Source organism: Sus scrofa, chromosome 7 (genome assembly GCF_054392235.1).
Source record: "Sus scrofa isolate SSC_HxYL_T2T_F1_AM1 chromosome 7, Sscrofa_HxYL_maternal_Yorkshire_Landrace_v2.0, whole genome shotgun sequence".
Taxonomy (NCBI): Eukaryota; Metazoa; Chordata; class Mammalia; order Artiodactyla; family Suidae; genus Sus; species Sus scrofa.
This window is the reverse complement of record NC_139389.1, coordinates 91609346-91631061: the sequence shown is the minus strand read 5'-3', so window position 1 is coordinate 91631061 and position 21716 is coordinate 91609346. Positions and strand designations below refer to the sequence as shown.

Genomic DNA, 21716 nt, shown 5'->3' with positions numbered 1-21716 from the left:
CCCTGCAGCATATGGAGTTCCCAAGCCTGGAATCCAATCCAAGCCACAGTTGCAACCTACTTCACAGCTGCGGCAACACTGGATCCTTAAGCGAGTGTGCCAGGCCAGGGATTGAACCTGTATCCTGGCACTGCAGAGACACCCCCACCCATCAATTCCATTCAGCCATGGCAGGAACTTCTTTGAGTTTTTTAAGAAAAAGACGCATCTTTTAAAAAGAAAATTTTAGTAGAAATTTTCTTAGGGAAAAAAGGAGAAATATTCTAGACCCTAGGCCAGCCTTCAATAACATTCAAAAACACTGGGTAATGGTTAACATTATACAGCAAAGGCAAATACAGTAAGGTAATTCTAACCTTAGCAAGACAAAACTGGAATTTCTCAAAAAAGTAGGTGTGTGGAGTTCCTATCATTGCTCAGCAGTAACGAACCTGACTAGTATCCATGAGGATGATTCAGGTTTGATCCCTGGCCTTGCTCTGGGATAAGGATCTGGTGTTGCCATGAGCCGTGGTATCGTCACAGATGCAGCTTGATCTGGCACTGCTATGGCTGTGATGTAGGCCAGCAGCTGCAGCTCTGATTCCACCCCAAACCGCTTCTAGTTACTGCTCTGAGCTTGATTACTCTTCTAACTGCAGTCACACACTATGTGATTCTTTGCGACTTCACTTGGTCCTAATATTTTTTTTGTCAACACTTTATGGGGTTCCTTTTCATAGCAGTCCCATCCTTAAATCTGACCAATATCTTAATCCCAGTACTCTCTTTAATCTTTCTCCTACTACTTGGAAAAGGACACATCGCTTTTATGATTATAGAAGGAATCCGTGTTCAAAGCAAAATACTTGAAAAAGAAAAAAAGAAGGTATTGGTTCCTGAAGGCCTACTACTTAAAAAGAATCACTATGAACATAATTATATTATAGTCCAAATAAGGTCCTTACAGTTGTTATTATTCTACGTGTCTTGTTTCTGGATACATACAGATGTAGAGAAACATTTTAACAAACTGGTATTACAACACACACAATGGATTTTTCTTTTCTGTTTCATTGATCCTACCATAGGTTTTTGTCCTTCTCCTTGTCCTGTTCCCTTCGTGTTCTAGGTTCACTTCAGTAAAGACCATTAACGTTCTTCCTGCCTTTAGTCTTGTACCTCTAAACCACACACCATATAGAGTCTTCCTAATTTGCAAATCTCATTGTCATGCTTTGCTTAAAACCCCTGAATAACCACTACGTGGAAGACCAAGTCAAAGATCTTTAGGATTCTGAAGAGGGCACCGTTATCTGCTCCCTGCAACCTCAGCAGCCTGACACCCGAAGCACTAACCCGCCTGCCTCCTTACGCTCCAGTGACTCCCCAAACGCACTGTGATGCATCTCGCCTCCAGGCCCTGGCTTTTGTCCTTCCTTCCTCCTCTGGAATGACGGCCCCCCTTTTCTTCATCATCTAGCTCACTCACTATACATTTTAAAAGCAACCTTCTTCATCCCCTTCCACAAAGGGTTCCTTTTAACCCATGCAGCCTGAATTAGCAGCCCTTTTCTGCTCACTCTAACAGCCTGACATTCCTCTGCTACTGGATGTACCACACGGTTTCCTAATGACTCACTGTATGTTTGTCTATCCTACCACCAGACTGTAAGCTTGAGGGCAAGGACCACTTCTGATTCATCTTTGGATCTCTAGCACAGTGGCAAGTACACAAAAGACACCCCCATAAGTGTCTGATGATTAATTTTCTAAGTATACTTTCCCATTTCTTCAGTTTTCAATAGCTGGATTTTTGTCTGCTCTGGATAATATTTAATGCTTTTCTACAAAGTCTAGCTTCAACCACTGCATTCCTCCCACTGGATTTTAGTTTTTAAAAAAGTGACACTCTCTACACTAAGATTCTCATTCCTAAAATTATCTACAAAATAGCAACAGATTCATGGACAAGGAGAGCAGATTTGTGGTTGCCAAGGGGGAGGTGGGTGGGGGAAGGATGGAGTGGGAGTTTGGGATTAGCAGATGGAAGCTACTATATACAAAGGGGATAAACAAGGTCCTACTGTGTGGCATGGAGAACTAATAACACAGAGAACTATATTCAATATCCTATGAAAAACCATAATGGAAAAGACTATTTTTAAAGCATGTGTATATAAATATATACACTTATATGTATACTCACATATATATGTATGTGTATATACACATGTGTAACTGAATCACTTTGCTGTACAGCAGAAATTAACACTACATTGTAAATCAATGATACTTCAATTTTTAAAAACCCACTAAAATACTGGGGCAAAATGTGATAGTTGTCACATAATTTAACCACTCCAATAGTGGTGGAAATTTAGATGGCTTCCCATGTTTCATTACAAATGATGATTTGATTAACATTTTTGGGCATAAATCTTTATCTGATCCTTTTTTTTTTTTTTGAGCTTTTTAAGGTCGCACCCGTGGCATATGGAAGTTCCTAGGCTAGGATTCCATTCAGAGCTACAGCTGCCAGCCTATGCCACAGCCACAGAACTGCAGGATCCAAGCTGCATCTGCGACCTACACCATAGCTCACAGCAATGCCAGATCCCCAACCTGCTGAGCAAGGCCAGGGATCGAACCCACATCCTCATGGATACTGGTCAGCTTTGTTTCCACTGTGCTACAATGGGAACTTCCTGATCCTCTATTTCTTAATGATAAGAATCAGAATTGTAAAAATTATTTTAAAGGGAGAACATTCTTTATACCTAGTAACATAGTACTTTAAAGGTTCTATCAATTACATTGCCAATAACTATGTCATCAGAGCGCCTCTCACACTACACTTTCAACAACAGGGAACATCATCATCTCCTTTATATTCACTGATTTGATAGGAAACGGCATTTACATTTAACCATTTCGATCTGTACTCTATGGATAAGTGTATCAAAATAACATTCAGTCTCACTAGTTAGGAATAGAGATGGCTATTAACAGCCATAGTTTTTAAATCTGGCTCTTAAAAGACTAACTAGAACAATCTCACTGATCCAATGGTCCCTATCTTCTTCTCTCACCCTCTTTACCATGTTCTACACTTACTGAGTTGTATTTTTGAACACCTAAAAGGTTACAGAATGATAACTACCTTTTCTAAACTCTGAGACAGCCCCCACTCCTCACCAACCCTCCTTACCTTAGTGAACCTGGATTCCACTTCCACACGTCTATTTCCTTGTCCTATTTATTACGCTGTATACCAAATCTTCTTTCAAATTTTTTTTTAAAAAGCCCAGAACATCTACTTTGTACATATACTTCTTTTGAAGTTTGCTAGTTATTGTTTCAAGAAAGAGGCTAGCATCAGTACCCTCCTTGTTGCCACTTCCTTAAGCCTCTGGGACTCTCACAGCTTAATGAAGAGAAAACTGGTCCTGTTGGACAGGATCTCCAGTACAGCAGAACTGGCTTTGGAAAACAGCGTGCCCTGGGAATGTTTCTCATATTTAGCTAGCATGAATTCCTCTGGCATGGGAATTCATCTTCACATATGGTCAAAGTCTCTTGCAGGCATAACCAGCTTGCCGGAGTAACCTCTTAACCACCAGTGAATGACTGACTTATTTTAGGACCTTTAAAGAAAAACGATTGGCTCTTCTCATATCCCAACAAAAATACCAAAAAATAACAAAAAATAGCAGTAGCAACAGCAGCAGCTCTACTACAGGTTCTATACTCTTCATATGCAGGAAGTACTATTACCGCCCCATTTTACAGTAATAAATGAGGAAACTCAAGAATAGAAGGTTATAGGACTTGTTCAAGTGCAATCCTGGTGGCCCTTTGTACGGGCTACAAAGTCCTCTGCTCTTACCCACCCTTCTGCCTCTGTAGTGCTGGCTTCATGCAGGATTGACAGGTATGATTTTCTTCTACAAAATTAGTTTTCTATTGAAGTACAGTTGATTTACAATGCTGTGTTCATTTCTGCTATAAGCAAAGTTATTCAGCTATCATCTATATACATTTTTATATTCCTTCCCATTATGATTTATCTCACGATATTGAATACAGTTCCCTGTGCTATATATTAGGACCTTGTCGTTTATCCCTTCCATATGTAACAGCCTGCATCTGCTAATCCCAAACTCCCAGTCCATCCCTCCCCCACAGCAACCACAAGCCTGTTCTCTATGATAAGTCTGACTCTTAAAAACACAAAAACTCAGAAAAACATCTTACCAACTTGAAAAATAGTGCCCCACCCATATTTTATTACTATTATTATTAAAGCACTCTCAACACATGAACCAACTCCTAATAAATACAGACTAACCTCTGTAGGTCTGTACCCATACACCTGATGTCCACAAAACAGTGCCTATCCTTCAGGAGCTCACAAACTAGTTAGGAGGAAAAACAGCCAAGTTCCAGTGATAGACACAAACAGGGACTGTTCACATTTCAGAAAAGAGCCTGCTGTAAACGGATAGTCAGAAACCGTTTGGCAGAACAGATGAGATTTCTTTTGCAATAGAGTGTGGAGTGGAATGACTCAGAGAGACTGGAGTGAGAAGAGTGAGTAAGAGGGGACGTTCATGGCAGGAGGAACTTCGCCTAAAGTCACAGGCATGAGGAAGCCATGCTGGAGCAGGGGTGGTTCTCTCCTGTTGGCAAGGAGGGTTCTTTAGGAAAATGGAAACCAAGAGAGTTGGAAAGGTAAGCTGGGACCAGACTGTGCATTGCCTTGAAATGGTGGAAGATGATATGTAAGTGGCAGCTGGAATGGTGAGAAAGCAATGCCCTTGTGAGGACGGAGAGCCAGGTTCATCTGGACACATCTCCCCCTATTCTGAAAATATAGGCACAAAATTTAAGCATGTCCACAAATCTCCATAACTGCTAAGGAAAGAGAACAAAAGAAAAACTCAGGGCACATGCTAACATGGCTGTACCATCCTGCCTCCTCTTTCAGGTCTTCTATCATCTTCCACAGCACAAATATGTGTATGGGCGCAGGGGCAGCAAGGAGGGAGGAGGGCAAGGCCAGGGAGAAAGACTGGGAAGAAACAGCTACCAGCAAGCCTAGAATTCACGTGCTCCTTTGTGAGCTGGGAAGGAATGGAATGTGGAAATGCTCTAGGGCAGGAGGAGGGCAGTGAACCTGGTCAGGTCTTTTTGTAAACAATTAGCGCTCGGATGTGGCTGGAGCTAGAGGCGCGCAGGGCCGAGGACGCCGCAGATCTGGGACCCGGAGCAGCTCTGAGGCGGTGAATAATAGCTCTTCAAGTCTGCAATAAAAAATGGCCTCCAATAAAACTACATTGCAAAAAATGGGAAAGAAACAAAATGGAAAAAGTAAAAAAGTTGAAGAGGCAGAGCCTGAAGAATTTGTTGTAGAAAAAGTACTGGACCGACGTGTAGTGAATGGGAAAGTGGAATATTTCCTAAAGTGGAAGGGGTTTACAGATGCAGACAATACTTGGGAACCTGAAGAAAATTTGGATTGTCCAGAGTTAATTGAAGCATTTCTTAATTCTCAAAAAGCTGGTAAAGAAAAAGATGGAGCAAAAAGAAAGTCATTATCTGACAGTGAATCTGATGATAGCAAATCAAAGAAGAAAAGAGATGCTGCTGATAAACCAAGAGGTTTTGCCAGAGGTCTTGATCCAGAACGAATAATTGGTGCCACAGACAGCAGTGGAGAATTAATGTTTCTCATGAAATGGAAAGATTCAGATGAGGCGGACTTGGTGCTGGCAAAAGAGGCAAATATGAAGTGTCCTCAAATTGTAATTGCTTTTTATGAAGAGAGGCTAACTTGGCATTCTTGTCCAGAAGATGAAGCTCAATAATTGTTTGCATTGCTTTTTATATATATTTATACATATATATAAAATCTGGGTCTCAGTTTTTTTTGATTATTAGTGTGAAGAAATAATGACATTCTAATGAAAATCAAGTTTGATATGTTCGTTTTGAAGTAGTATTGGGCAAGTTGTTGGGGATTTTTGTTTTTTGCATCTGTAGCACTGGTTACTTTGAACAAATAAAAGCTTTCTGTAGTTGCTTCCTTTAGCAGAAAAGAACATTTGATACTATGGTATATTATTTCCTCGGCATTAGAGAACAGCTTTTCTAAATGTTGGGGAAAATCTATAGTCATTGCTCAATCAGAATTTAGAATTTGCATTTAACTCATAAATGCTTAAGGACCATTCTGGGTTTTTCATGTGTGTATACATAAAATACATAAATATGTGGCTTGGGGTTTTTTTGTTTTGGGGTATTTTTTAATACATTTACCAAAACAAAAATAGCATTTCACAACCATGCATAATCCCATGTTTCCGGGATTCCATAATTTTAAGCAATATAAGAAATCATTTCGACTTAAACTGAAATTTTTCAAGTCTTAACATTTCAAATTAATTTTGTAATTAATTGGACAACTTTAAACAATTTAAATTGGACACTTTAAAGCAGCCATATCAGAATCTGTATCCATATCTACAGTCATATAAATGCAGTTTTATATCAGAATCCCTAAAAGGAAAATTTTATCACTACCAACAGCCTCCCCACTCAAATGAAAAAACTAGAAAAATCCTACTGTGTTTTAAATAAGCCAAGCAACACTTAGTTAAATGGACATTTAAAGGTTCCTTCTGGTGAACCATTACTTTACAAGAAGTTAAAATCCCTGTGCTGTATTATATTGACTGAAATGCCATGATACATGGAATTTCTAAGACTTGTTCATGGAAATCTAATCAGTTAAGTTAGCAATTGAAGACCTGCAGGAATAAATGGAGTAAACTTTTGTAATCTAAACTTCACCTGCATGTTTTTTCTTTACCCCAACCCATTTCTTAACTGTAGGCTCAGTCTTCTCAGTATTTGGGTTACTGGTTCAGCAGAAGCCAGGAAAAACAATAATTTTGTAGTAATCAGAATGTTACTCAATTGTATATTGTTTACTTTATTGTAAATATTGGTGAACAGTGGTCAATAAATAGTTTTATATTCCTTTAAAAAAAAAAAAAAAAAAAAAAAAAAAAACAATTAGCGTCAGAGCGCAACAACAACAAAAAAAATCTAATTGTGTTTAATAGCAGGAGAGTCCTTATCTATGGAATAATTTTATCTTATCTCACTGCAATATAGGTCAATGACAATATTGTGTTAATTTCTGCTGTACAGCACAGTAATTTAGTTATGCATACACATTAATTGCATATTCCTTTCCATTATGGTTTATTACTGAATATAGCTCCCTGTGCTATACAGTAGGACCTTATTGTCTATCCATTCTGTATGTAATAGTTTACATCTGCTAATCCCGAACTCCCAATCCATCCCCACTCTTCCTCCTCAGCAACCACAAGACTGTTCTCTATGTCTGTGAGTCTGCTTCCCTTTCATAGATAAGCCAATTTGTGTCATATTTTAGATTCCACATATAAGTGATAACATAAGGTATCTGTCTTCTTTCTGACTTACTTCACTTAGGATGATAATCTCTAGGTTCATCCATGTTGCTGCAAATGGCATTACTTCATTTTTTTTTTTTTATGGCCAGGTAGTATTCCATTGTAAATATGCCTCATATTTTTTTTATTCAAGGAGTCAGTTTAGCAGGATGTACCTATTCTTTCCAGGATCACTTACAGTTGACAAATCTGGAACCTTTGGATTTATGGAATAGAATGGGGGATATGTCACAGAAGTTATGTCACCATCAGAGTACAAAATGAAAATACTTCCCAATGCAAACATATACTAACACACCAGAGGCATTGCTTAGAGATGTGGTACCTTAAATGTGGCCAGAGGACCATAATGCAATCAGAGAGGACCTAGGGAGTGAGGGGCAGTCCTGGTTCTCAGCATGCCCTGCGGTGCCTCAGGACCATCCTAATCCTTGAAACATTATTAGTAAAACCTAATGGGAGAGAAGATCAGATTCTCATGACTCTGATTTGACAGCTGAATCTGCTGTGTTATCTCAGAACCCTTCTCTTCTGAACAGCTTATTTCATGAAATGTTTTCTACTTTAGATACTTAAAACGTTCCTCCTCTTTTTTGGTTCTGTGACCAATCCTGAGGACATTCACAAATCTCTGTACAAAGCTCAAAGTTTCCTTAGGAAAAAAAATGAGGAAATGAATGGAATGTTCAATCTGCATTGGCTTTACAGGCATTCCAATCAGTATCATATATATGTTTAATAAGTATCAGCTTAAAATAAATGTTTTCTGCATTAACCTAAGAGCACATATTTTAAGGATACAAATTTTATACTATAATTAGAAAATTTTTACAAGATTGAGGCAAACTACATGTAAAAGGGATAAGCTTAAAAGAAGAAGATATTAAAAAAAAAAAGAAGAAGAAGATATGTTTGGTAATTGCCATGCTTTTGCTCCATTTCAGTGAAACATCCTTATTAAGCAGAAAAAAAAGAATTAGTGATAGAAGATATAGTCAAACATTGTGTTACCAATTAAAGGAATGAATACTTGGGAATTTATTCTATCCCTGAAATAGATGTTTAACTCCCACCATGTTAATGATAATTATATGTATCTTTACAATCACAGTCAAGCAGATGCATTAATGAAGAGTAATCACAGTTACTTCACCTGGGCATACCAAATGATTTTACTCCCTCACTACCAGATTGTGAGAGCCTGCAATATTACAAATGCAGAGTGAAGATCAGCAAACTCTTCTGGCAAAGGGCAAATAATAAATATTTTAGGCTTTATGGGTTACATAGTCTCTGCCGCAAGAACTAATTTCGCTGATAGAGTGCAGAAGCGCTGGTAGGCAGTTAGTAAATAAATGTGTAGGGCTGTGTTTCAATAAAACTTATGCAAAGTTCCCCTGCTGCAGCAGCAGGTTAAGGATCTGGCATTGTCACTGTAGTGGCTCCAGTGGCTGCCGTGGTGTAGGTTCAATCCTTCTTCCATGAGTGGTAGATGCGGCCAAAAAAACCACACAAAACTTTATTGGTCCATGGGGACCTGCTGTATAGCACAGCGAACTCTACCCAATATTCTGTGATGATCTATATGGGAAAAGAATCTAAAAAACAATGAATGTGTGTATATGTGTAATTTAATGACTCTGCTGTACAGCAGAAATGGTAACATTGTAAATCAACTGTACCTCAACAAAACTTTAAAAAATGAAAGAAAAAAAAATGGCAGGCAATGGGCCAGATTTGGCCTTCAAGCGGTAACATGTTCATCTGTGATGCAGGGCATCTTCATCTCCACCAACCACACTGCTGGATGCAGAGGACCTAGGGTACAGTTGGTCCCTACCCTCCAAAAAGTAACACAGCTGCTCAGTAATAAAAAGCAGCACATACTGAGCACAAAAAAGTGGAAATAAGGTAGGATTTAGACAAATGAAAACAGGATGAAACCTGGGGTGCTTCTCACTGGGGAAAACAGCTGAGCAAAAATGCACAAGAGTTTAAAACTAACCAAAGTATGACACAGCTTTGGAGAGGAATGCACAACAGGTGAGAGAGTGCAGATCCGATGGCCAGATCTACATAAAGCGGATGAGGTCCCTTTCAGACCCCTTGAGACCTGTGTGTGATTATTAGGTGGTCAATGAGCTTTTCATAGCACATTCATCTTAAATGTTTTACTATGACTGTCTTGAGCTATTTTAACAAACATGCCCCTGGAATTTTTCAAAGCATTTTGAAGCATTCGAGTTATACAGGGGTAAGCATTCACAACACACTCCTGCTTCTCTTGTAGAATATTCCACTATAGAATAGTCCAGAATTATTGGCATTATTTGAAGGAGGTAGGCAATAAATAACTGAAATAATTTGTTCCTGCTCTGAATTAGAGAGAACACATAATTCTATATTGTGAAAACTATAAATTATGTTTTTAACATATATAACTGATCAAATGTCTTTATTTTTAATTTTTTTTATTTATTTTTATCTTTTTAGGGCCGCACTCATGGCATATGCAGGTTCCCAGGCTAGGGGTCAAATTGGAGCCATAGCCACCGACCTACACCACAGCCATGGCAGCGCGGGACCTGAGCCACATCTGCAACCTACACCACAGCTCAGGGCAACACCGAATCCTTAACCCACTGAGGGAGGCCAGGGATAGAACCTTCGTCCTCATGGATGCTGTTAGATTCATTTCCCCTGAGCCATGACAGGAGTCTTTTTAAAACTCCTCATAATAGCAAGTTCCTTTGTGGCACAGAGGGTTAAAGATCTAGCATTGCCACAGCCATGGCACAGGTCAGAACTGTGGCAGGTTCGCTCTCCAGCCTGGGAACTTCCAAGTGCAGCAGGAGTGGGCAAAAAAAAAAAAAAAAAAAAAGAAAAAGAAAAGAAAAAGAAAAAAACTCCTTATAACAAACACCGTTATGTTATAAAAAGCCTTGTTTTAAAATATACTTAATTGTCCACATCCAAAATTAGAATCGAAACTCATTCATCATTAAACTTCGTCAACTATGTCAACTTTTCCAAAACTTCTGGTTATAAGGCAACTCAATGACTTCACACAAGCCCCTTGGACCTTTCTCCTAATGATTCCCTAAAACAATTACAGGAAAAAAAAAAAAAAAAGGTACCACTCCATCTCACCTAACAATATTGTTTGTACAAAGTCCCAGAAGGATAAATGATTCATGCTGACAGGGGATGGAGAGAAATCTACCCCAATCTCCTTTCTGATACTTTCCTTAAGACAAAACCAGGGCTGCTCACCTGATCCCAACAGGATTAAGGTGAAACTGGCAGTCAAAGAAGGAAATCTCTGATGGCCACCCATGACACCTCAGTTGAAGGAATGGGTAAAACAAGAGCAGGACCATTCCACTGCCATTCATTTTGCTCAGGCTCCAGTTACTACTACAGTGACACCACCAGAATCATAAGGCAGAGCTTTTAAGAAAGATGTGTAGGTTACTGGTTATTAAATGCATAGGATACTTAAAGGTAATGCCTGCCCATCAGCACAGGTGAGGCTAAATAATATGAAGTAAGACTGTAGTGAATAAGACACACAAAGAGATTTTTACCTAAAAAGGTTCCAAAGCAAAATTAGCCTGTATGCTGAGTCTTAAGTGTCAGGAAGTTTCCCAAACCATTGTTAGAATTCAACCCCTAACATATTTGGAATGGAAAGCTCTTCATCATATTTATATACCTTGAGAAGCTGATATTTTAGACCTCTTTGGGATATATTGTTCTAATATTAGAAATAAATTTTTTTTTTTTTTTTTTTTTTGTCCTTTTAGGGCCAACACCCTTGGCATATGGAGGATCCCAGGCTAGGGGTAGAATCGGAGCTGTAGCCTCTGGCCTACACCACAGCCACAGCCTCGCCAGATCCAAGCTGCATCTGCAACCTACACCACAGCTCACGGCAATGCCGGATCCTCAACTCACTGATCAAGGCCAGGGATCAAACCCGCAACCTCATTGTTCCTAGTCAGATTCGTTCCCACTGCGCCACAACGGGAACTCCCAGGTTTCCTCATTTTTTGTTTTGGTTTTCTTTTTCTTCCAGTTATATTGAGATGTAATTGAAATACAGCACTGTATAAGCTTTAGGTATACAGTATAATGATCCGATTTAAATACATCATGAAATGTTTATCACAATATCATCCATCATCTCAGATACAGATTTTTAAAAACAGAAAAATGATTTTTTTCATGACAACTCTCAGGACTTACTCTTTACTTTTATTATAACACACAGCAGTGTTAATCATATTTATCATACGGTACATGTAATCACCCCTAGTCCTTACTTAAGAAAGTATTTGTTTCCTCAAACTCCTCCTCTATCATTTAACCTATTTTCTCTTAATTATTCCTTTTCAGCAAAGGAAGATATTGGACAACAATTTTTCTAGCAACCCTTTACGAGGTTTTTTTTTTGCAAGATACTATTTTCATTTCTATCAGTTTAAAAACAGCTTTTCAGATGGGGGAGGGGAATATGTCACCTATGTTCATCTGTAAAGCTCATGTTGACTACAAAAATCAAAAAGTGGGAAGAGAAGTACTTCTTCAGAAAACAGTAAAATTAAGTAGCTTTTCAACAACTGCTCTCTCCCTAGCTAAACAATCTGAACTCTTATTTTCTTAGGAACTCAATCATTTCTTTCGTTGCAGCATCTTTTCTATGAACCTTCGTCTTTTTCACAACAACAAGAACAGAAGACACCCGTACTAAGTACACTGGAAGGTTTTCTTTCCGACCTTCCACAGCAGGTCAGGGTTATAGCAGCTCTACCAGGAACAAGACGTGGTGCAGAAGGTGAAGGACGTAGAGGGGGCAGCCTGAGCTTTCATCTCCCTCTATTATTGAGCAGCCATGTAGGTTATTTAAAGTCTCTGAGCCTCAGAACTCTGTTTAAATTGAATAATGGTACCTCACTCTCAGGGCTGTCCTAAGGATTCAACAAGATAATATATTGAGGACTCCTGACAGAGCCTTGCACACGGAAAACGCTAACGCCATGTCTGCCATTATCACCAATCATGCCTTGTATACTGACATCTATTCACTTCAGTGATTCTCCAGGGCTTATATGTATAAGACACTCTAACAGGCACTGCTCCTAACTGTAGTCAGACATTCAGATCTTTCTCTACCATAGAGGATAAAGAACAGTCAGAGGCAGTTTACAAGAAAACTCATGAGGCCTACATTTTGGGGCACCTCATCTGCAGAGGCTCCTTCCAAGGCCCTGGGAGGCCTAGCAATAAATTCATCAGTCATGGGTTTTTGTAGAATTTGCAAAAGAAAGATATTGTAACGGTAATATTAAGCGCATCCTTTCTTCTGACTCTGACTTTATGCTTTCCCTTGTATGGATAGCTTTGGTGTGGCCCTGGGCCTTTGGGGGATTTGAATAAAGAGAATTTGAGTTGGAGACACAGGCAGGATGTAGGAGAATATATAAGATCTATGCATAAGAAAGTTAATCGATTCATCATTTATAATGAAACAGGGGAAACCATCTCAATTTCCACCAATATTGGAATGGTGAAATTGTGTGATAACTATCAAAGGGAGTATTATACAGCCATTAGGTTTGGGCTGTTGAAAAATATATGGTAACTTTGGACACATTTATGAATTAATCTTCATTTTAAATGGTGCGCTTAGAATGTGTACAATTTATTAATGCATGTGGTTTGCAGTCACTTCCAGACATCTTGATACAAGAGTTCATCAACAGATGATGGACATTTAGGCATTTGCAGCAACATGGATATAACTAGAGATTCTCATACTAATAGAAGTTAGAAAGAGAAAGACAAATACCATATGATATTATGGATATGTGAAATCTATAACACAAACGAACCTATCCACGAAAGAGACTCACAGACATAGAGAATGAATGTGTAGCTGTCAAGAGGGAGGGGGGAGGGAGGGGATGGACAGAGTTTGGGGTTGGTAGATGGAAACCATTACATTTCGAATAGATAAGCAATGAGGTCCTACTGTACAGCACAGGGAACTGTATCAAGTCTCTTGGGATAGAACATGATGGAAGATAGTATGGGGTTGGAATATATATATATATATATATATATATATATATATATATATATATAGCATGGATCATTTTTCTGTACTGCAGAAATTGCCGCAACATTGTAAATCAACTATACTTAAAAAAAGTTTTAAAAATAAGTGCTTCAGGGAGTTCCCGTCGTGGCGCAGTGGTTAACAAATCCGACTAGGAACCATGAGGTTGCAGGTTCCGTCCCTGCCCTTGCTCAGTGGGTTAACGATCCGGCGTTGCCGTGAGCTGTGGTGTAGGTTGCAGACACGGCTTAGATCCCGCATTGCTGTGGCTCTGGCGTAGGCTGGGAGCTACAGCTCTGATTAGACCTTTAGCCTGGGAACCTCCATATGCCGCGGGAGCGGCCCAAGAAATGGCAAAAAGACCGAAAAAAAAAATAGTAAGTGCTTCAGGAAGTGCACACACACACACAAAAGGAAACCCCCTCTGTTCAATAATGCACTGGTATGACTATTAAAAAATGTCCCATGGGAGTTTCCGTCGTGGCACAGTGGTTAACAAATCCGACTAGGAACCATGAGGTTGCGGGTTCGGCCCCTGCCCTTGCTCAGTGGGTTAACGATCCGGCGTTGCCGTGAGCTGTGGTGTAGGTTGCAGACACGGCTCGGATCCCGCGTTGCTGTGGCTCTGGCATAGGCCAGTGGCTACAGGTCCGATTCAACCCCTAGCCTGGGAACCTCCATATGCCGCAGGAGCGGCCCAAAGAAATGACACCAAAAAAAAAAAAAAAAAAAAGTCCCATGACAAAACTTTCCTTGAAAAAGACACATGCACCCTCATGTTCATTGCAGCACTATTCAAAATAGCCAAGACATGGAAACAACCTAAATGTCCATCGACAGATGACTGGATTAAGGAGTTGTGGTATATATACACAATGGAATACTACTCAGCTATAAAAAAAACAATTAATGCCATTTGCAGCAACATGGATGGAACTGGAAACTCTCATACTAAGTGAAGTAAGTCAGAAAGAGAAAGACAAATACCACATGATATCACTTATACCTGGAATCTAATATATGGCACAAATGAACCTTTCCACAGAAAAGGAAAACATGGACTTGGAGAATAAACCTGTGGTTCCCAAGGGGGAGGGAATGAGATTGATTGGGAATTTGGGGTTAACAGATGCAAACTATTGCCCTTGGAATGGATAAGCAATGAGATCCAATGTATAGCACTGGGAACTATATCTAGTCACTTATGATGGAGCATGATAATATGAGAAAAAAATGTATACACGCATGTGTAACTGGGTCACCTTGCTGTGTAGTAGCAAATTGACAGAACACCGTAAACCAGCTATAATGGAAAAAATAAAAATTATTAAAAAAAAAAGTCCCATGAAACTCAGGTTATGCCACTACAACAGAGACAAGAACAAACACTTTCCTAAGTGCTGTCAATTCAGAGATGAGTCTCTGCACAAGAAAACTTAAAAGCACCATAGAATTAGGTTCAAGGTTGTTCAAGCTATGAAAGAAAGCTAAAAGAAGTATTCCCAAATTTGACCAAAGAAGCAAGGCTGGCAAGGACAAAGCAGAAGGCGGTAGGTCTGTGGGGTTAGCAGAGAAGGTGGCCCTGAAAGAATGCAAGAGAGAGAGGCTGCAGACAGCAAGTCTAGGCTGAAGAATGCGCTTGGAGGATGAACCAACAGTGCAGAAGTCTGAAGCTGAATGATGGGGAACAGTGAAACAGAAAGAATGTTCTCCAAGAAATAGGTCACTGGGGGAGGCAGAAAACTTGCTCTTGGTGGCACTTAAGAACCATGGAGGTTGAGAATGGGACACCCGACCCAGAATAGTCAATTACATACAGCATATAAAGCACACAGTTTTATCACTTGAGCACCTGAGTCTTACTTGCTATTTGATGCATCCTGCCTCCCAGTCTCATCTTATTCCCTCCCAGGTCTTTATGCTGAAAGTCACAGAGGCACAGAAGTGCCAACCATAGTCACCCAGGAAATTTAAAGTCAGATCGCTGATATCCTGTCTTCCTATTTTTGAGTGATGATTTCAGGCAAATTGCCCACATCTTCATAGCTGTAGACAGTCTTTCAAAAGACAGGACTGGGGCCTACCTCTGGGTCAAGGAAAAGAAAAAAGAAAAGCAACTGTAGGTTGGGTGCCGGGGCCAACCTTGTGAGAGACCACAGGAAGCAGGCTGGTTTTCAAGGGTGCTGAATTTATAAATGCTGCAAGGATTCACTGGATTTATAATTGTTTAAACAAACCATGAAACTAAAGCAAGAATCTCTACCACCATTACAAAATTAGAAGCTGTTTCAGCAAGCCACCTAAATTTGCACACAAAGGCGGGGGCGGGGGGGGGGGGGAAGAGGTAGCTATTACTGTGACGAATTACTCTTTACTACCCTTTTCAAAGATAGATCAAAACACCCTTTAACAAATGTCAATTTAATTTTACTGCTGGAGATTAGCAGCAGGTGATAAATGGGAAACACAGTGTCCCTAAATACACAGTGAAGCAGATCAGTCTAATCTTCATGTATCTAAGAAGGGAAATTTATTCAGAACAAATAGAACATAAGGCATTAAACTACTAGCAAACTGAATAAAGATTATATGATAACAGACTGATGAATACAAGTGTGCGCCGTTATAACTGGCACAACTGCTGCTTAAAAAAAAAAAATCCATTTAGTCCTTTCTTCCTAAGTGCTTTAAATCAGTCATGTGCTTGAGACATACCACAAGGATCCTGTAAAGATATCAGTGTCTTGATGCGATTAGCAAATTGTCCCAGGACAAACTGGTAAATCCCTAAACAGAAAAAAATTAACAAATACCTTCCAGCATTTTACAAATAATCTGCTATCTTTATCTGTCCCTCTGCCTGTTGTTTCCTCATTTTTTAGGAGCAAGCAGAACCATGTTCCACAGCTGAGAAGATTGTATTAGGGGAATAAAGATCTGATTCAAGACAGCAACTTGACATCTCGCCACTCGACACAAGGAAGTAATGTGTGACTTAGTACTATTTTGTGTCCATCTGTGACACAGAACCACTTTAGCAATCCATAGACAGTTTATTAGCCCATTACTAATTTCAAGTCCAGTTTCAGGCAAGTAAAAGTCCAATCCCAGACAAAGAGATTTCCTCCAAAGAATATTACCATGAATAAAATATGCATAAATTATAATCCATAACTCTTTGAGCAATGAAACATGAAACTGCCTGTAAATACCTTTTTGCTAAATGTAAAATGCTATGGAAATAGTCATTAGACCCCAAAATTAAGATTATCATATTAAATATGAAATCCTGAATGAAAGGCAATCTGTTATAATTTAATAAATACTAAGAGCATATTGCATAATCATAATAACAATGATTTCACAATTTTTCAACAGCCCGCTTTTCCCTGGGTAGATCTGATCTTTCACTCGCATACCCCACCCACCCCTTAGAAAAAAAACAGAAGGTACAAATAGGTGCTTTTCTTTCAGAATGACTACAATGACAGGTCTGGTATAAACAGTATGTAAATTATCCACAGCCTGAATCGTAAACCATTATCCCTCTTCACTTAAAGGCAGCTTTCAAAAACTGAAATTTACATATTTTATTCAACTTATAGGATCATTTGCATGGATTTATCTTGAAGTTAATTTGGTTATATGCTGACTGAAATAAGAAATCTTTTTAAACCTATTTGCCAGAAAACTATGCTAAATATTTTTATTAAATTCCTTAAAATAAACAATATTATAGCAAAATCAAGCATTTAATTTCAAGTATTTTATCTTTTTTTCCTAATAAAGACATTGGCCATTAGAATTCATGAAGTGAGCATAATACAAGATCTAATTGGTTAGAAAGATTCCTTTCTCGTATCTGGAAGTATAGATCATTTGCAATACAGCAAATAGCTCATCAAGGTCAAAATAATGTGTCAAGCAGAAGAGAAATCAGAGAAGGAATAAAACACTCAGTTCACACTCACTTGAATAGGCTTAGTTCTGAGATGACATTGATCTACAGGGAAAAAAAAAATCACAACGAGAAGTATTGTCTAGCATCCAATAAGGTTAGCTTGAACAGATTCCCAGCATGTAAAAATCTGAAAATCACTGAGTTAAATAAGTACATCTTAGCAGGTCAAGATTCAGGCCATCAAGAACAGCATTAGATGTTATAAACAAGCTTTGTCTATTGACATGAATGAGCAGAAATCTGAAGAATCAAAATAAGCTCCAAGAACCATTGGTCCCCTTTGTAATATATACTATTTAATAGCATACACTCAAGTTTGCAAGTTCAGAACTACTACTTCTAAATCAACAATTTGGAGTCTTCATTTCCACCAGTGGATACACATGTTGAAAAGTCATACAGTAATCTTTAGTCAGTTACATGTGTGCACACAAAAGATAGAGTTTTAGAACAACAATGCGTTGCATACACTACATTACAAGGTACAGGATTTTGGAAGATTGCTTCTATGAGGAAGTTAACCCAACAGGAATACTAAGCAATTATAAAGGAAAAAAATACATAGTCTCCTTAAGCCAGAATTATTTTTATGGAAAACTGGATGACTGCATGTAAATCAATGAAACCAGAACATATCCTCACACCATGCACAAAAATAAACTCAAAATGGCTTAAACACTTAAGCATAAGACAAGACATCATCAAACTCCTAGAAGAGAACATAGGCAAAACATTCTCTGACATCAACCTTATAAATATTTTCTTAGGTCAGTCTCCCAAGGCAACAGAAATAAAAACAAAAAATAAACCAATGGGACTTAAACTGACAAGCTTTTGCACAGCAAAGGAAACCATTAAAAAAAAAAAAAAAAGACAACCTATGGAATGGAAGAAAATAGTTTCAAATGATGCAACTGATAAGGGCTTAATCTCTAAAATATACAAGCTTAGACAACTCAGCAGCAAAAAAATCAACAAACCAATTTAAAAATGGGCAGAAGACCAAACAGACATTTCTCCAAAGACATACAGATGTCCAACAAGCACACAAGAAAATGCTCAACATCACTGATTAATAGAGAAATGCCAATCAAAACTACAATGGGGTACCACCTCACACCAGTCAGAAGGGTCATCATTAACAAGTCAACAAGTAATAAATGCTGGAGAAGGTATGGAGAAAAGGGTACCCTCCTTTACTGTTGGTGGGAATGTAAATTGGTACAACCACTATGGAAAACAGTATGGAGCTACCTCAGAAAACTAAATATAGAACTACCATATGCTCCAGCAATCCCACTCTTGGGCATATATCCAGACAAAACTTCCCTTGAAAAAGACACATGTACCCCTCTGTTCACTGCAGCACTATTCACAATAGCCAAGACATGGAAACAACCTAAATGTCCATCAACAGATGAATAGGTTAAGAAGATGTGGTATATATACACACAATGGAATACTACTCAGTCATAAAAAAGAATAATGCCATTTGCAGCAACATGGATAGAACTAGAGATTCTCACACTAAATCAGAAAGAGAAAGACAAATACCATATCACTTATATCTAGAATCTAACATATGGCACAAATGTATCTACCTACAGGAAAAAAACAAACAAACAAACTAATGAACATGGAGAACAGGCTTGTAGTTGCCAAGGGGGAGTGGGAGGGAGTGGGATGGACTGGGAGTTGGGGTTAGTAGATGTAAACTATTGCATTTCCAATGGATAAGAAATGAGATCCTGCTATATAGCACAAGGAACTATATCTAGTCACTGATGATACAACATGATGGAGGATAATGTGAGAAAAATAATATATATAATATGACTAGGTCATTTTGCTGTAGAGCAGAAACTGACAGAACATTGTAAATCAACTATAAGTTAAAATTTTTTTAATTTAGAAAAAATTTAAATTTCAAGTCTTTACACATCAATATTTTGTTATATCAATATAGCAGGCATTTTTAAATCAAATAACTATTAGACTATATCAAAGACACTGCATGTAGTAAATACAAGATTTCATGAGTCTTATTTCTGGTGCGTTAGTGAAGAGGTGGCAATATAAACTGTATTTTTTACTTGGATCCTATTCAAGAAAATTTGAAAGCTACGGCTTCAAGCACTGCCTTTACAAGACAAAACATGATTAACCAGAGCTTGAGATGAAGGGAAACCTGAAAGAATCCTGTTCCTTCTCATACCTACAGCTCCAGAATCACAAAGAATCACTCTGTGGCACTCGAGAAGAGTGGAACGTATTCCAAAAAGAGGTCTTGTCTATGCACTGATGGAGTAGAATGAGCTGTTGGAAGCAGGAACAAGGTTGTGAAGCTCTGAGAGAACATGGTTTCACTTGAGTGATCTGTCCACCTCCACGTGGAAATCCTGAGAAACCCCAGGCCAGGATATATGGCAACTACGTAGTGGCCAATTACAAAAGCCTTCAATATTTGGATAATCACTACAAGAAGAGAAGCTACAAGAGAGGAAGTTGGGTTATCACCACCATGATACATAAAAGCACCCCACCCATATTTTATCAACTGGCTGTAAGCCTGATAGATCTAAAATATGACTAGAAAATGATTTTTTTCTTCAACTGTAAGGTTCAGTCACTTCCTAGCATCACTAGCCACACATTAACACTAGCTGCAGTGAAAGTCTCAGTGAGAAGCTACCTGTCCTTTTTTAAAAGCTAAAGTGAGAAATCAAAAACAAGTTTGCTACAACTAAATTGTAGAGTTAAAACATCGCATCTTTTAGAATTAAAGCATTTAAGAAAGCGGAAATCTTTGTTCTAGAGGAATCCAATGGCTCTGTCTCCAAAATAACCTCAAAGATCCAAACTTGCTAAGATACTGTGAGAGATGATTTCTCTCTTCTAAAAGAACTAATCATAAAGCAGACCAAATACAATAATAAATGCAAATCTGTTAAATGTGTATGGCCAACATACTTTTGATGGCTACACATAATTTTAGATATATTCCCTCACAGTGTCAGGAAAGGTTCTACAAGTATTTGAAAGTCAAAGTTGTGAAGCTTCATTCAAAAAGGTCAGTTTATAGGTGCTTTCTGCTTGCAAGAAGACCTGGATGACAAGTTACTGAGACAGATGGAACAGCCAAGATTCTACTTATCAAACACGTTTCAAATTAAAAATTAGTAACAGCAAAAAGAGGGACCCTCAACAATTAAAAACTGGTTTGACCAGATATATGCCCAAGAGTGGGATTGTGGGGTCATATGGAAGTTCTATGTATAGATTTCTAAGGCATCTCCAAACTGTTCTCCATAGTGGCTGTACAAGTTTACATTCCCACCAACAGTGCAGGAGGGTTCCCTTTTCTCCACAACCCCTCCAGCACTTGTTATTTGTGGATTAATGATGGCCATTCTGACCTGTGTGAGGTGGTATCTCATGGTAGTTTTGATTTGCATTTCTCTTATAATCAACGATGTTGACCATTTTTTCATGTGTTTGCTGGCCATCTGTATATCTTCCTTGGAGAAATGTCTATTCAGGTCTTTTACCCATTTTTCCAATGATTGATTGGCTTTTTTGCTGTTGGGTTGTATAAGCTATTTATATATTCTAGAGATTAAGCCCTTGTCGGTTGCATCATTTGAAACTATTTTCTCCCATTCTGAAAGTTGTCTTTTTGTTTTCTTTTTGGTTTCCTTTGCTGTGCAAAACCCGGACAAAACTCTACTTAAAAGAGACACATGCACCCGCATGTTCGTTGCAGCACTATTCACAATAGCCAAGACATGGAAACAACCCAAATGTCCATCGACAGAGGATTGGATTCGGAAGATGTGGTATATATACCCAGTGGAATACTACTCAGCCATAAAGAATGACATAATGCCATTTGCAGCAACATGGATGGAACTAGAGACTCTCATCCTGAGTGAAATGAGCCAGAAAGACAAAGACAAATACCATATGATATCACTTATAACTGGAATCTAATATCCAGCACAAATGAACATCTCCTCAGAAAAGAAAATCATGGACTTGGAGAAGAGACTTGTGGCTGCCTGATGGGAGGGGGAGGGAGTGGGAGGGATCGGGAGCTTGGGCTTATCAGACACAACTTAGAATAGATTTACAAGGAGATCCTGCTGAG

The 21716-nt window shown here is 38.7% G+C and overlaps 2 protein-coding genes across 2 annotated transcripts in view; one reads left to right on the top strand and one right to left on the bottom strand.

The window, feature by feature from the left end:
* Nucleotides 1-21716, bottom strand: part of AVEN (apoptosis and caspase activation inhibitor) — a 193321-nt gene that overhangs the window by 63860 nt on the left and 107745 nt on the right. The gene's annotated exons all lie outside the window — the stretch shown is intronic.
* On the top strand, nucleotides 5188-6083 carry LOC110261685 (chromobox protein homolog 3). Its single transcript, XM_021099910.2, has one exon. It carries the CDS (start codon nucleotides 5298-5300, stop codon nucleotides 5847-5849), a length of 552 nt encoding a protein of 183 aa, XP_020955569.1. The 5' UTR covers nucleotides 5188-5297; the 3' UTR covers nucleotides 5850-6083.